Source organism: Squalius cephalus (genome assembly GCF_949319135.1).
Source record: "Squalius cephalus genome assembly, chromosome: 5".
NCBI lineage: Eukaryota > Metazoa > Chordata > Actinopteri > Cypriniformes > Leuciscidae > Squalius > Squalius cephalus.
In genome coordinates this window covers 22,929,670-22,946,517 of record NC_137126.1, presented here as the reverse complement: position 1 = coordinate 22,946,517, position 16,848 = coordinate 22,929,670, and the positions used below count along the sequence as shown (strand labels likewise).

The following is a 16,848-nucleotide window of genomic DNA, read 5'->3' as shown; positions in this document are numbered from 1 at the left end:
AGAGAGTGCGTGCGCGTGACCGGGTCTCTCTCTCTCTCTGCTCGTTCTTTCAGTTAAACATGCCCTGTCACAAGCGCGGCAGTTCATCTACATTAGACGGTGTAATGAAGCGTGTGGGTTACTACATCCAACAACATTTTAACTTACCCTCTCGTAACTTCTGCATCTTTTAGCTTGGACTACAAAATTGCAGCGAGAAATAAAAATGGCGGATTGCTCGAAGTGTTGGGCTGGAAGTCAATGTCCTTATTTGGCAGTTCCGCTGCAAATACTGTGACGTAATAGTTCACAAAACGTCATAGATAACAGAAAAATCGGAACAGGTTGAAAAATAAGGCCAAAACAGAATATAAAGATATCAACGAAGCACCTGAAGAGAATAATTTCAACTTTTCTGTACTTCTAAACACTCCAAATATACAACAAAATGCATTTAAGGGCTAAAAAAGTGGGTTTAGCATGATATGTCCCCTTTAAATTAAATATTTAAAATGATAATGTGCAATGTGAAAAATTCATTTTGAGATCTGCTAAAGATAACATTTAACAGTGTTATTAAATGATTAGTGTTTTAAAATATTATCTTTAAGTGAGCATCAGATGATGGCTGACTGAGGTAATCTAAATGTAAAAATATATATGTATATGTATGTGTAAAAAAGCAGCTGATTACTGATTTGTTACCAGCATATACTTTGTTTTTCTATTCATATGATTGTTCTTGTGTTTTTCTGATACTACTGCTTATTGTGCTCTTGATGGACACAGAGCAGGAGGCGATTATTGCGATCAATGCAGCTATTCGTCGAGGTGTTCCAGAAGAGACCGTGGAGGAGCTCCTGAACCCAGAGGCCCAGTTACCCATCGTCTACCACACTGCTGCCAGCCTGTACCAGGCCGAGCTCTTCAGCCTGCAGCTCGGCTCTCAGGTCAGCTCTCTTTCTCTCTATCCCACCCTCCAATGTTAAGCTCTTTCTTGTCCTTCCTTACAAAACAAGTTTAAATTTTCTATCATCTCAGAACAAGGCCGGTCTTACTCATGAGGAGCTGTGTGTAGCTGTGGAGATGCTGTCTGCTGTGTCTGTGTTAAATGAGGTTCTGGACACCAAAGACTCAGTGGCCATCATTGAGCAGCTCAGTGACTCTCCACTGGGCTTCAGTGGTCTGGATGCTGACAATTTACAGAGGTACAGTGACACTACTGATTGAAAAAGAGAGAGATGCCAAGAATACTATGCCACTCTGAGAAACAATTTAATAATTGACTTGATCATGTGGTTGTTTTGCTTTGTTAGATATGCAGACACACTGCTCCGTCTTAGAGCAGAGTCCCTCGCCCAGGGTCAAGAGTTCCTCACCTGGAATGATGTTCAGAAGTGCATCGACACTGTCAATATCCAGGTGCACGAGGAACATGAGAGTAAGCAAACTTTCAAATAAATTATAAACTAAACTCTATATATATATAGTTAGTTATTTTTAACTAAACTTTCTTTCTATAAACTTTTATTTTTTTAAATTAATTAATACTTTTATTCAGCAAAGATGCATTAAATTGCTCAAAGTGACAGTAAAGATATTCATATAATGCTACAAAAGATCATACTGTTCTATTGAACTTTCTTTTCATCTAAGAATCCTGAATAAATGTATCACATTTTCCACAAAAAAAATATTAAGCAGCACAACATTTTCAATATTGATAATTATAAATGTTTCTTGAGCACCAAATCAGGATTTGATTAAATAAATACAGCCTTGATGAGCATAAGAGACATTTTAAAAAGCTTACCGAAGTTTGAAAGGGAGGTATTTAAATAGCTTTTTCTTTTCAAAATGTAGTGTATACAATTTTAGTGCATTTCACTCTTCTAAAAAAAAAAGAAGGACATTAATATATTTTCTTATAAATATAGCTTTTTGCTCTATTTCTTTACATTATTTCTTTCAAATGAGCTGAATAATATAATAAAATATAATATAATATCAAAATAAGGTGTAGCAAAAGGCCTTAAACTCATTAATGATGTGTTTAACTCATAGGTGGTCTTTCAAATACATTGAACCTTGAAGGTTATTAAAACATACAAAGAATGTCTTTTTTGAGAAAATGACTCCATAATGTTCTGATAAGCTGGTGTCGCTATGTGGTTGTGTGGGTGTGTGTGTATGAATTAAGAACAATTGATCCAGTCTGTATGAATCACACAGAACAGTTTTATTGAACATTTAATGAATCTCACAAATAAACAGGTGGACTTATATAAAGGTGGAATATATACAAGTTAAATATCTTAAAACAACATATTTGTTATTGTATAAACATAATGAATTTAAGACATTTTTGTCAATTTCTAAATGGAAATGTACACATATCAATGACTCTTCCATTGCATCACGAGTTGTTGATCGCATAAAATTCCCATGTTCTGTGTGTAGGAGTCATTGCTATCGCTGAGATCAACGAAGCTCTAAATTCTGGAGATCCAGAGAAGACACTCGCCGCCCTCCTACTCCCTACAGCTAAACTACAGGGAGTCAATCCAGCCACCGCCAAACACTATCATGATCTACTGCTGACCACCAAAGACCTCATCTGCAAGGTGAAATAGAATAACAGCACTGAACCAATGAAATGTCTAAGAGGTTACATCTCTTATTTGAATTACTCTTGAATTATTCTTCTCTTATTCAAATTACTTAAACACTTCTTTCATGGTCTCAAATACTTTGTATTCAGCTTGACTTCTGTGTGTCCAACTTCTTTAATTTCTGTACAAAGTAATGAGCCTCTACTATAGTACAAAGTAGGAAGTCCAACCATAACATCCTCAATCCACTGTTAAGCCATTTTAGATAAGGAAGCCCACCCTTGCAGGGTCCGCAACATAAAACATCCTGCTATTTAAAAGGCCTTAGACAGTGGACAGAGCTTTCAAAGGTCTAGAGCTAAAGGATCTAAATTTGACTTGGGAAGTTGAAGTCTTTGTGAGCAGATAAGAGAGGAAAGGGTCCAGACAGCTGTGGAAAGAACACAGACACACGGCTGCTCTGTAGTAATAATACAGGTCATAATGCTTCTCAGTGGACAACTTCACATAGTGTGCAAAAAGAAGTGCACTACATGGAGTAAAACACACTAAAAAGATCCCAAACACTAACGTGCTGGCCTTCATGTAGTGTTTCCAGTCAAGACTGGAACAATTTAGGTGGTAGATGATGGATCCGTAAACAAATGCTATGACCAGCGATGGAAGGATGAACCCCAGGCAGATCAGACTCAATCTGTATGGAATCAAAGGTTTGTAGGACGCTTCCATATAGGGCTGGATATCATGACAAGTCACCGACTCTTGCCTGAAAACATGGTAGCTTTGCTGCACCAGAAACTCTGGTGCCATCGCAATAGCAAAAACCACCCAAATGGTTAAGCTCGCCCAGATCGCACAGTACCTTTTCAACATTGTCCTGTAGAGGAACGGGTGGACCACCGCAAGGTAGCGCATCACACTAATACACATGTGGGCATGGATCGAGCAGTAGGTGTTACCATAAAAGCAGGCAGTCACCACCTTGCAGGCCAGCTCTCCAAAGATCCAGTTGTTGTTATTGAAGTGATAGTGGATTCTGAGTGTGAGAGAAAGTAGCAGGAGTAGGTCTGAAACTGCTAGGCTAAAATATAGGATACCAATGGAAAGATTCTTTCTTCCACTGAGGCAAGCCAACACAAAGACGTTAGAGGGGATCCCGATGAGGATGGTTAGCATGTACGCGGATGGAATGATCCTAGTGCTGACTATTCCAGTGGTGTACTTGATGACTTCGTCAGAGGCGTTTATCACAGGCTGCTGGATAGATGTGTTGGAGAACAGGGAAATATTGAACACTATTGTTCCAGAAAATGTTTTTGGCTGAATTGACTGTTTTGGCATATTGATGCTGGAATATATTGATGCTGAAAAAATGTTAGAAAACACAATGTTAAAATACTTAAATTAAGTGTATTCTTTATTCTCTATATAGCTTCACACAGCTTGATACTGAAATATGTAGTTACATTTAAACTGAATTGAATGTAATTCAGCAAAATATTAGATGAGCAGACATGGCTTCAAGTCATTATTTTTAACTGTAATAATAATAGCATTGCACATTCAATTCTAAATACATATTTTAGTAATTGTTTTAGCTGGAATAATCTGGAAAACATTGGTTGTGGAAATTTGACGTGACTATAAATCATTAAGTCTTATCAATTGAACAGACTGTATTTGACATTAAATATAACTATGGCCGATATGCTTTAAACAAAATTCTCACAAACTCGTCACCTTTGTTGTTATAATTGCGGCACATTGTATTTTGAGAATTATTTGTTTTAGATGATTGAAAATTCTCTAGATCTACTTAGTTTTCATCATAGACTGCTACAGTCTAATATCTCCATGTTCAATAGCAATCTGCTGTTGATCTCTAACTATCTTTAACTGTTAGAGAAAAGTGGTCTTACCTGAATCTTGAAGTGAATCCTCAAACATTAATGGTAATAGCAGCAGCACAAATACTCTCCACATGCTTGAAATGTTTTTCCAGTGAATTTTAAACATGAACAACTAAACATGACCTACAAGTTTCTGTTCTGAGAATCAGTAATCTGTATGAGATAACCACAAAGCTAGACGTCTGCGTCAAAGGGCGTGACGGTTTCCTGTAAGGGTTTAGGGAATTTGGATTCAGAATTGCTCAGTGCTCATTTCTCAGGCATGTCAGGACATGCTATATGATGTGACCATTTCCCCCAAATGGTTCCAATTCGTGGACTAAACTATTTACAAATATCTGTCCACAAATAGTTCCTAAATAACATACAGGAATGTTTTTATGATGTTTTGGTGTTCTGACCACTTGAGTAAGTTCTTTAATGGATTTCTTTCTTTCTTTCTTTCTTTCTTTCTTTCTTTCTTTCTTTCTTTCTTTCTTTCTTTCTTTCTTTCTTTCTTTCTTTCTTTCTTTCTTTCTTTCTTTCTTCATTCAGGTCTTATCCCTTCAAATAAAGGAAACAGTACTTTTTTGTTTTGTTTTTCAGGATCTCAGTGTCAGCAAATGATAGGTAGAATGATAAATCTTTAGTTTTTCACAGCAGTCGATATCATCAGGCTGCAGGTTCTTACCTTTTTCTTTTTATTCTGTTAAAAATGTGTAAAAGTGACTTTGCAATCTGGCCACACTATTTACCAAACAACATATGAACTATTTGATGACACTTTAGGCCAGTTATCATACAGTTCACTGTGTTTTCAAAATTCCAAAATATATTATGGAAACGTTTGGGTTAACTTTGCTCTTAACATTTGACATCATGCACTGAGATGCTATAATATTATATGACTGCTGTGAAAACACCTGCATAAACAAGATATTTACCAAAGAGACACTTCCTGTTTAACAGTGATATTTGCACAGAATGTATAATACAGCCTCTAATACTTGATTTACTATAGTTGTTCACATTCAGAATACATTGGTGTGTAGTAGCAGATGATTTGGTTTGCACTGTGACAGTGTGTGAGCAGTACACATGTCTTGTATTGAGCCTGTGTATTGTATTGTATACACATGTATTGTATTGAGCCTGCGCTGACTGTGTGTTGCGCTGTAATAGAGCTCCGGAGATGAGTCTGCTGTGCTGTGGCTGGACCAGATCCAGGAGGCCGTACACACTGCCAACCAGGACCAGGAGGATGCACTCAAATGTAAGTTTTTACCCAAATATAAGTTGCATGAAAGATGTATGATTAACTTCTATGTTAATTCTGTTAATATCCTTTGCACATCCCTGTGAAGGATGTATAGTATTATATATGATTCACATAATGGCATATAACCTTTCAAATTGGGTTTGACGCTTAAAAGGAAATGTTATACTTACAAAGCACAATATATTTTATAACGTATATAATATATATTTTATATATAAGCTATTAATAATAATCTATATAAAATTAAAAATAAAATTGTCACGTTTGGCTGCAATAGAAGCGTGACTATGGAGAATCTAACAGAAAAACACTTTATTAACAACATACCTCGGAGATACCCAGGATATATCAGGAAACCACTAGAACGCAACCACATCATACAAAGACGACACAATTAACTGAGGGAACTAAGAGCTTAAATACTAGATAATCAACAAAATAGAAACAGGTGTGTAACATAGTCAGTAACCAAGGAAACTAACTAGAGAATAGGCAGGCAGACAGGGCAAACCAAACTAACCAAACTATTTACATGACACCATTTTCAACGAAAAATGGAAAACTTTTTATGCGTTTTGGCCATTGATATACACAACAACGCCATTTTGGGGGCCTGCAAATGCAAGCTTTTTAAAATGTGTTTCAAAGTCTTTGAAAACGATACCGTAATTGGTGACGTCGTGCGCGTGCGTATTATGTGTTCAGTCTTATAGGCGCATAGTGTTTCCTTGCTAAGCGACATCGCCAACTATTGAAAGTGATTGTTCTGTATATTGCGTGTCTGATTTCAGTGGCTGAGGCCGTCGCAGACATAAACAGGTCAGTATCTGAGGGCGATGCTATGACCACACTGGGTGCTCTGCAGTGTCCTGATGCAGGTCTTCGAGCAGTACTGTCTGAATGTGCTCATATCTACCACAGCCAGCTCTCTCAGTTACAGAGCACTCAAACAGAGCAAGGTAACTATCACACCCCTAATGACTGGGGTCTAGAAGGTCTAGCTATAATTTGAACGTTAACTTAGCTCTTGTTATCTGCCTTACTCTTTGAGGCTGGAGAATGTATTGTCATGCATATTAAATGTAATTTATTATATAAAAATACAGAATATTGTGTATGGTATTATCAAGCCTTTTCTTGTATATGTTTATAATTAGCATTAACAAACCTATTGTGTTAAATTTGTGCAAATTTTGCCAGTTTAATTTGATAAATTGTTAGATATTAGTTGTAAATATTCCACAGACTTTTCAAGCATCATCTAAAACATTTACTGGTTTATTTGATTTCAGACAGAGGCAAATACATATGCAATTCTTCATAAATAAGTTATTCTTCACAGGAACTCTGGGCTATCACGGTGCTTTAATTTTAATTGTGTTATCTGTAGGGACCAGTGGCAGTTCATGGGTAAAACACAAGATCAAGGATAAATATGATTACTTCTATAACATTGAAAGCAAAGAAGGGACATGGGTTGAGCCAGATAATTTTTTTCATGACAGTTCACAGCTCACCAAAGAAGATATTCAGGTATGTCTTTAGCACAAACATACATTTGTAGTTTTTTGTGTTGTTTGTGACAGCTCTGCAGTTCATTTCATATTTTCTTTCCCCCTAACTAGAGTGTTTTGAGCAGTGTAACAGCTGAGTATAGCAGAGAGCAGCTGTGGTTGGCCAATGAGCCGCTGATCATCAAACTGCAGGCCCTGATTCGTGGATACCTGGTGAGGCGGGCACATACTGACAGACTGGAGTACCTGCAAAAACAAGAGCCGAGCGTCATCAAACTACAGGTGCTTAACTGTGTTAAATTATTGATAGATACTTAACCTGATTACTGGTATACCAGACCTCCTACAGCCTTGTGAATTTTTTTTTGTTTGTTTGTTGTTGTTTACACTTAAAATTTTTAAAAGTTTTAAAAAGTTTTAAAATTAAAATAAAAAAAACTTCTTTTGAATTCATTTTTATTATTTGTTTAAATTATTGTTTATTAAAGAAAACAATATACTACTTAAGTTCATAGTTTTATAATTGGCACTTTCGTGTACTTAATTTACACATCCAAAGAATGTAAATCTAAATTATTTCATGTTAGCACTTGAAAAATTGTCATAGGGCTTTTTATTTGCACCAATAACAAAACACTGAAAAACACACTAAACTATGAAAGTATAGTAGAAAAAAAGGTGTTTGGGGCTTCGTCCAAAATCGCATACTCCCTTGAGTTGGTACTTATTTTGAATAAGTAATTACTTTGCAACTGCTAAAAAAAGTATGTTCTATATATATATATATATATATATATATATATATATATATATATATATTACTATGAATTAGGGATGGCTCGATACCACAATTTTGGTTTCGGTACGGTACCAGAACCTAATACCTCGGTATCGATACTAAATCGATACCACAGGTGACAAATAACCAGCCTCAAAATTTAAGTGAATTGAAACAGTTTTATTAAAAAACACTGCTTGAAACTCTGCTGCACCGAATGTGCAAACAAAAAGTTATCAAAATGTAAAAAAAAAAAAAAATTAATAAATAAAAAACAGTCAGGGAACTTACAGTAGGTTAAATTTTGATTTAAAAAAAAAAAGAAAAAAAAGAAAAGGACACCTGAAATGATACAATTAAAATAGGTTAATATCTATTATCTATAATAATTGATTAATATAGAATAATAATAGAATAATGAAATGAAATGTAAACCATTAGCTGTCATGCATCAACAGAATTATCAACATTTATAGCATTTATTCATCTTGGTTTGATTACTGTTTGGTTTGGGTTCATATTAGTTTAATGCATAATGTTAACATGCTAAACATGTATTAGTATATTTAAATAATAATTACGGATTGATCTATTCTAGATTAATAAATGCTATAATACTGTCAGGTCAGGTTACCTAATGAATGTTGACAAATGTAGCTTAAATGTAAAGTGTTACTCTAACATTCATATTAGTAATATCCATATTACTACTATTACTCTCTCTCAGCTGATTCCTCAGTCGGTCGCCACAGCAGCAGTGATAGATATGCCTTTCATTTTACTATCACCAATACTAAAATTAATATCACTTATCTCTTTATTCATTCAAATTCAATTAATATATGATTGTTTGAAAGGGCAAAAAAATTATGAGAACTAAACTTCATTGGTTCTAGCGTGTCATGAAAGCACATTTGAGCTTTCGTGTTTACCGTGTCATATTTAATTGATAAGCTCTATGTGCGCTGTGAATAAAAGTCTAAATTAAATCAGTTGAATGATGGACTCACGTGTCGATCTCTGAACTCTTTGAACAAGTCAGGATGATCAAGTGACAAGTGGTCAACGTTAGCCAGATTATGTGTTGCCTCCCGTGGCAAATTTAAAGCAGCGTTTGTACAGTGGTGCATTGAGGTCTGTTGCTTCACCTTTCTCATTACTTTTGTAGGTAAAGTAATGCCATATTTCACTCCTATTGCTCTCTTTATTTATTAATTTCGGGCGTGTAGAATGAGCTTCATCTGTTTGATCCATCGTGTTCCTCCGTTGTCACCGTTTGCCGGTTTTGCGTGACCCGCGTCAGTTTGGGTAGCGCACTGCCGCCGAGCGGTGAACTTCGAAACAGCAGCGCATCAAATACCGAAGTGAGCAAAATTATGATATTGTACCGTTTGAAATATAATATATACCGGTATTTTTGCAGTACCGGTATACCGCGCATCCCTACTATGAATGTGTACTACGTTCGCCATATTGTCATTATCGTGTGACCTACCAGCATTAGTTGCGTCGCTTCACTGTCATTCACAAATCATCTCCCGTGGCCTCATGGGATAGTAAAGTGTCCATCGTATCCATGCACACTTCAGAATATCATCCGGGTTCACTCTTTTATGAGTACTGTGAATTCGGACATACTTATTTTGCCACATACTTTTTTTCGCCTACTATATAGTAGGGAAGTATGCGATTTCGGATGCAGCCATCGGGTAGTTTTCACATTGGGTTTGGTTTACCATTGCAGGCATCCTGGAAGGGCTACAAACAGAGAAGAGTCTATAAAGACAGACTAAAGACCTTCCAAGACAGCGTGCACACTGTGATTAAGGTAACGGTTATATCACTGATGCTCTTTTATTACAGTTTTTCATCATACCATATCCACCTTGTTGTTTTGAATTGCAGAACTTGAATTATTCTTAGCATGAAAACATGTTTCCTCTACACTTTAGTTACAGTCACTGGTGAAGATGTGGAAAGCTAAACGAAGCTACATTAAGAGAATGCAGTTCTTCAAAGACCATGTAAGTCATCTCACTCACAAGTGAACGAGCAGCTTCTACATCTGCATACTCATGACGCTGAAATATTCTGTGTCGTGTTTAGGAGAAAGAAATAGTGACGATTCAAGCTTACCTTAAGGCTAATAAAGCAAGAGTTGACTACAGAACTTTGAGTAAGTTGATTACATTATTATATTGAATGTATTATGTAATTTAATTTACATATACTTGTATTGTTAGTTGATTGGTTTGCATGGTAAATATAATTGTTTTTCCATTTATTTTTCAAACAGCCGGTTCTCAGCACCCCCCTCTCTCAGTGGTCCGTAAATTTGTACATTTGCTGGAACAAAGTAGCCTCGATTTACAGGAGGAACAGGAAGTGACACGGCTCAGAGAGGAAGTGGTCACCAAGATTCGTGCTAATCAGCAAATGGAAAAGGATCTGAATTTAATGGATATTAAGATTGGCCTGTTAGTAAAGAACAGAATCACACTACAGGTGCTTTTTTTATGCGGTGGCTTTAAATAATTTAAAGACTGAGATTGTTCAACTATGTGGATTGTTTGTTGTATATGCTATGGATTAATGAGACAAATGTTACATTATCCTTTGATGTACATGGGTTTGACTTTTCCCAAAAAGACAAAAAAACATTTATGTTTTCTTGAGTCTCATGAGAGTAGAAGCAGTTACAGATGTTCAAACCAGTTGAGTTTAACCTTTGACCCATCCTAATTTTTCCAACCACTTCAATGTTTTCTCCTTTGGCAGGATGTGGTGTCACACAGCAAAAAGATGAAAAGCAAAAAGAACAAAATGAGTAAAGAAGATCTGGCCATGGGGGAAAAGCAGGGCATCAAGGGCCTGAGCAAAGACAAGAGGAAGAAACTGGAGGCCTACCAGCATCTCTTTTACCTTCTACAAGTGAGACCTTTGGCCCAAATTCAGTCATTTTAAATCATTTAAGAAATAGACTGGAATGTTGAATTGCAACTGGTGGCTAACCAAAGGCATTAAAGGGACATTATATATAATTTATAAATATGATATATAAATGTAAAAAACAGCATTTGAAAATGTATTTGTAAAACAATGTGTATGTATGTATGTATGTATATACAGTATATATATATATTATATATATATATATATATATATATATATATATAATTATTATTATTTTTATGTTTTATATATGTGTGTGTGAATATATATATATATATAAAACATACATTTAAAAAAAATGCACAAACTGTTATAAATACTGTAAATCCTTTCAGTTAATTTTTTTAATCAATGAGTTTTCTTAATTTAACAGACTAATCCTTCATACCTGGCCAAGCTAATCTTCCAGATGCCCCAGAACAAATCCACCAAGTTCATGGACACTGTGATCTTCACGTTGTATAACTATGCCTCTAACCAGCGGGAAGAGTACTTGCTGCTCAAGCTTTTTGAGTCAGCGCTGCGAGAGGAGATCAAGTAAGATATAGAGACTGAGATTTTGAGCATGCAAAAGAAATAATTTTTCAGAGAGACTAATATATTTCAATTCATAATTATTGCATCAGACGTGAATCAAATGTCTCTGAGACAATGTGTATAGTTTTGCTTTATTATAAACAGTATGGCAAATATCATTTTAACTTTGCTGTCATCTCTGGCAGATCTAAGGTGGATCATATCCAGGAAATAGTGACGGGAAACCCTACAGTCATTAAGATGGTTCTGAGCTTTTACCGTGGTGCTCGTGGACAGAACGCCCTCAGGCAGCTGCTTGGACCAGTGGTTAAAGAGATCATTGAGGACAAAAACCTGGGCATCAACACTAACCCTGTAGACATCTACAAAGCCTGGGTTAATCAGCTAGAGACCGCTACAGGAGAAGCCAGGTTCATATTTTCATATGCATATTTTCTAAGGGTGTCACGATTTCAGCTCGGCTTGCCAAGCGGAAAAAAAACACAAGTGTTGAAGTGCTGCGAGACGGGCTGCCAACTCTCACGCATTTATGGAACTTTTCACACGCTCTCACGCACAGAAAAATCGCGAAGCAAAGAGGACACGGAGACCAAAAATCTTAGCTCTCAGATTCTGTCAATTTTATTACGAAATTCAAACAATAAATACCGTTTTGGCACTTGTAAATGTTATGTGACAGATCCCTAGCGCACGTGAAGATGCGATGATCGATCTCTACTAGCTAATAGTAAAGAAAACCACGAACACTGTTGAAAGATACAGTACAACTTACCGAAATGTATATTCCTTATACATAATATCGATTAATCAGTGTTTTTCATCAGCGTGAAGAGGTCAATAACATAGCTGGAGAACAATTATGTCACATTTACCTCAGGAAAGCCATTTAATGAACATAATATAGGCTATAGCAAAAAATAGCTATAGAGAGCATTTTGCTAAATATGTGTTCTATATTACATATTATATTTTTTACTTATATCATTAAATAAAGTTATTATACGGTAATAATAAAAAAAACGCATTATATTTAATTAATTTTAACCTTAAATAATAGCCTACTGCCTGCTGATAGGGCTCTCTGTATGTTTACAGCATTAGGTGAGTTGGTTTTTTTTTAAGACAAATTAGCCTATCTTGTGTAGCCTACCTAATATTTATCCAAATAAGTCAATATTAAATCAAATCACAATAATTGAATTGAACTGAAATAATAAAAAAAGTGTAGCTTACCAGAAATTGTACCATGTAAACATTGTAACATGTTGTCACTAAACCTAATAAAATTCAGTTTAGTTACTAAAATGTTAGTGACAATCACAATACACTTATTGTGATGCAATTTTTTTACAATCAAACAAATCGAGAATCGAATCGAACCGTGACTTTAGAATCGAAAATGTAATCGAATCGAGGATTTGGAGAATCGTGACACCCTTAATATTTTCTCATCTCACATATTGCACACACTTTCTCACATCCATTTCCCCTCCAACTTTGTTAGCATATTTACATTTTTTTCTCCATACTATTTGTAAATCATAACAATAAAACAATGACCAAAAGTTTGGGGTCAGTAAGATTCTTTTGCAAGAAATTAATGCTTTTATTTAGCAAAGATGCATTAAATTAAATTTAAATTGTTCTATTTGAAATAAATAGGTTTCCACAAAAATATTCAGCAGCACAACTGTTTTTAACTGATGATATTAAAAATGTTTCTAGAGCACCAAATCAGCATATTAGAATGATTTCTGAAGGATCATGTGACTGAAGACTGGAGCAATGTAGCTGAAAATTCAGCTTTTGCATTATGATTTAAGATTACTTGACCTTTTAAAATATATTCAAATGAAAACAGTTATTTTTAATAAAAAAACTGCATATCTCATACCGACCCCCTCTTTCTATCTTTAGTTTTGTTTTTGTTTAATTCTTTTTTTTTTACTACTGTTGTTGAACTTCACTTCATAGTAAGCTGCCATATGAGGTCACACCAGACCAGGCTCTGTCACACGAGGAAGTGAGGGTTAAACTGGAATCCTCCAATCAGGTGCTCCGTACCGTCACGGACAAAGTGCTCGGCTCTATCATGTCATCGCTGGACAACATCCCGTAAGAACAAAGACCATTTCAACCTTTCTAACAGATGTTCAGTTATGCTTCATGCAGTTCATTTTCATTTCGCCTGTTATATTTGCCAAATATGCTTGTATTATGAATGATTCTTTTATACAATATAACTTTACAGTGTCATTGTGCACCAGGGGGCAGCACTGTAGTTAAAACAGAGAGAGTCTGCCAAAAACAAGAAATATTTTCAATACATAATCAGCGTTGTGTGTTGTTTTTGTACACAGCATTCATTACTACCCTCTCATTAATTTAAGGTATGGCCAGATTTTTATTTTGTATTATTTGATATCTGTTTTCTTTTGCATGCAGTTACGGCATGAGATATATTGCTAAAGTTCTAAAGGACACGCTTCATGAGAAATTCCCTGACGCCACAGAGGATGAATTATTAAAGGTCAGATGTTGAATATTTTAGTGGTACTCGTGTATCCAGATTCCATACAAATGTTTATTTTAAAATATGTATTCAATGGGTCCTGCCTGCAAAGCTCCTTTCATACTTGAAATGTAGCTATAATTGCTTGACACATGGTGAACCACAACAGATTAAAGATGAACTAAATCACATTTTGTGGAGTCAACGTCTCAAGAACCCAGAAAAATAATGGTTCACATGAAATAAGTTCAGTTTGAATAGCAGCATCTTCTTCCCACAGATTGTAGGGACTCTGCTCTATTACCGTTACATGAATCCTGCCATTGTGGCTCCAGATGGCTTTGACATCATTGACATGACGGCCGGAGGTCAGGTGCATTCAGAGCAGAGGAGGAACCTGGCGTCAGTGGCTAAGATGCTACAGCATGCTGCTGCCAACAAGCTTTTTGAGGACGAGAGCGATCACCTCACCCCCATGAACAGCTACATCTCCCAGACCTATCAAAGGTTCAGGTGAGGAGAACAGAGCACTTCATGAGATTAAGGTTTAGTTTGTCTATGGTCACACAAAAAAAATACTATTACTGTTGAGAAGAATCAAATACTTAAAGGGATAGTTCACCTAAAAATGACAGTTCTGTCATCATTTACTCACCCTCATGTTGTTAAAAACATGCATGACTTACTTTCTTCTGTGGGACATAAAAGAAGATATTTTGAAGAACATCTCAGTGTGTTTTTGAAAGTCAATAGGGTCCAATGTTGTTTTCTTCTCATGGAAACAAAAATACTTTATGTAGAAACTGATGAGTAGAACAAAATCCTTTTAACAATCAGACAAATCTTTAGTCAGGACAGGCTAAAGATGCATGGAAATTGAGGTTAAAGGTGAGGAAGTGTTTTTGTATGAAAGTAAGGCATCAGCAGTGAGGAGGGACGTGTGTTGCCACTTCAGACATGATTAGTTTGTGTATGCTTGTGTGAGGCAGCTGGAAGTGCTAAATGACCTTTTGCCCAAAGCCCCTCATTCCCATGCCGGTGAGTCATTCTTACTGGAAACTCCCTGCTGATTTCTTTTCCTCTCTGATTCTCAGCAATTCTGCCTGATGATCTGGATTAGTGCAGTTTATTACAGCATGTGACCTCCTCATTCAAGTATAATTTGCATTGTAAATTGATTATGCATTTGGTTCAGACATCTTGTTTAGAATTTTTTTTGGTTCAAAACAGATTTCCACAGAATTTGAACAGCTGTTACTCACAAAATTACACACTCCCATGTCTCCTGCGTATGTGTGTATTAAATATTTGGGTTTTCATATTTTACCATTGATTATACCGAAATCCACAGATTTTCCACTAAAATCACAAAAAAAAAAAAAAAAAAAAATCAACAGATTTAAAGGGTACTTCACAGATGGCAAAATGGGCTTTCAATAAAACTTGGCTGCCTATATGGTAGAAAGGCAAAAAAAGGTGCTTACCTGACAGAAGAAAAAACAGAAAAGGCCTGTTGTCTTCCCTTTTGTCAAATAGGTAGGAAAACACCCATAATGCACTGGGCATGTCCACTCCCACCAGTCTGCTGTGTGTAGTACGCTCACCAGTCAGATACCACCTTGCTTTAGTAGGAAACACTTCTTAGCAAACTTTTAGTCATAATGGTGTCGACTTGTATTGTTCCTGGGTGCAAGTCTGTAAGAATTTAAAGTGTAAATGTTTAGCGTAGTGGATTACTTTGGGTTTCCAGTGAAGGATCCAGCACATTGTAGGCAGTGGCTAAAAGCTGCAAAGAACACGGAGAGAATGCCGCAATAGAAAATCTGAAAATCCTTAGTGTTTTGTAGTCAACATTTCAAACTGGATGACCACAAACAGTGTTTTAGGCCAAATGGAGGGGGGAAACTGCCGTTCTGTCAGAACCTCCCAAAGTAAAACACTATTGCGTACAGGTAAGAAAGCTGTTGCCATAGTGTTCTTGTTTTACTATAATGCTGTTTAAAGAGTAGACATAGTATAATTTTCAGTGATAAACCTACTCTTACAATAACTGTTCTCTAAATAACCCCCTTGTCAACCCGACTGTGGGCCGGGATACAAAAATGTGGATGGACAATCTGTAGTTTTCACAAAAGCCCTGGAGCTTTTGCCGGCAAATAAACGTGAGCTTTTTTTTTTTTTTATTGCTTTTCAGGGGCTTCTTCCAGGCAGCTTGCGACGTTCCAGCTCCTGAGGAGAAGTTTAACGTGGACGAGTACTCTGACATGGTGACACTCAGCAAACCTGTCATCTACATCTCTATTGAGGAGATCATCAACACACACTCTGTAAGCCACAATAGAACCAACCAATTCAAAAGAAACCTCTTTTTTTCAAAGTTGCAATGAAATGGAAGTAGCAAAAGATTTTTTTTTTTTTTTCGTATTGTAACGCACCCGAGTGTAACGGATTGTCGGAAAAGAACAAAATGTAGGGCGGGACTTGGTTCTATGCATTAGTTGTTAATTGGATTTCGAGATGTGGGCAAAAGTGGTGGCAGATAAATGAGTGCTTGCAGGGGCGGGGTTTAAACAGACTGAATGATTGGAGAAATCCTGCATGCATCAATAGAGAGAAGTCATTTTCACTGCAAGATCTAGTTATGACATTTAGATTTAACATCACAAGGTCAAAACATTATTAAATAATAAAACGTGCCTGTACTAACCATCCACAATAAGATCTATAACTTGCTTTTAGAAAAAAGGATAAGGTGAATTTTCATTTCAGGCCAAATTTAACAAAGAGGTTTGTATT

At 36.1% G+C, this 16,848-nt stretch overlaps 2 protein-coding genes across 2 annotated transcripts in view; one reads left to right on the top strand and one right to left on the bottom strand.

The window, feature by feature from the left end:
- Positions 1–16,848, top strand: part of iqgap2 (IQ motif containing GTPase activating protein 2) — a 58,074-nt gene that overhangs the window by 34,378 nt on the left and 6,848 nt on the right. The window contains exons 12-30 of the mRNA XM_079871963.1: positions 769–929; positions 1,021–1,187; positions 1,296–1,420; positions 2,440–2,603; positions 5,663–5,753; positions 6,551–6,718; positions 7,150–7,292; positions 7,385–7,555; positions 9,796–9,879; positions 10,004–10,075; positions 10,158–10,227; positions 10,348–10,556; positions 10,830–10,982; positions 11,377–11,540; positions 11,726–11,950; positions 13,515–13,655; positions 13,986–14,070; positions 14,333–14,565; positions 16,247–16,379. Coding sequence (XP_079728089.1) covers positions 769–929; positions 1,021–1,187; positions 1,296–1,420; positions 2,440–2,603; positions 5,663–5,753; positions 6,551–6,718; positions 7,150–7,292; positions 7,385–7,555; positions 9,796–9,879; positions 10,004–10,075; positions 10,158–10,227; positions 10,348–10,556; positions 10,830–10,982; positions 11,377–11,540; positions 11,726–11,950; positions 13,515–13,655; positions 13,986–14,070; positions 14,333–14,565; positions 16,247–16,379 — 2,759 coding nt within the window. The remainder of the gene's footprint in view (positions 1–768; positions 930–1,020; positions 1,188–1,295; positions 1,421–2,439; positions 2,604–5,662; positions 5,754–6,550; positions 6,719–7,149; positions 7,293–7,384; positions 7,556–9,795; positions 9,880–10,003; positions 10,076–10,157; positions 10,228–10,347; positions 10,557–10,829; positions 10,983–11,376; positions 11,541–11,725; positions 11,951–13,514; positions 13,656–13,985; positions 14,071–14,332; positions 14,566–16,246; positions 16,380–16,848) is intronic.
- Positions 2,598–4,656, bottom strand: f2rl2 (coagulation factor II (thrombin) receptor-like 2). The gene is made up of 2 exons (XM_079871965.1): positions 4,511–4,656; positions 2,598–3,955 (listed from the first exon to the last, which is right to left on the bottom strand). The coding sequence occupies exons 1-2, from the start codon at positions 4,605–4,607 to the stop codon at positions 2,916–2,918; spliced, it is 1,137 nt and encodes a 378-aa protein (XP_079728091.1). The 5' UTR covers positions 4,608–4,656; the 3' UTR covers positions 2,598–2,915.

Coding starts and splice junctions, on each gene's coding strand:
- f2rl2 (XM_079871965.1), bottom strand. CDS start 4,607: ATGTTTAAAATTCACTGGAAAAACATTTCAAGCATGTGGAGAGTATTT. Junction 3,956..4,510: donor GGATTCACTTCAAGATTCAG/GTAAGACCACTT, acceptor ACATTTTTTCAG/CATCAATATATTCCAGCATC.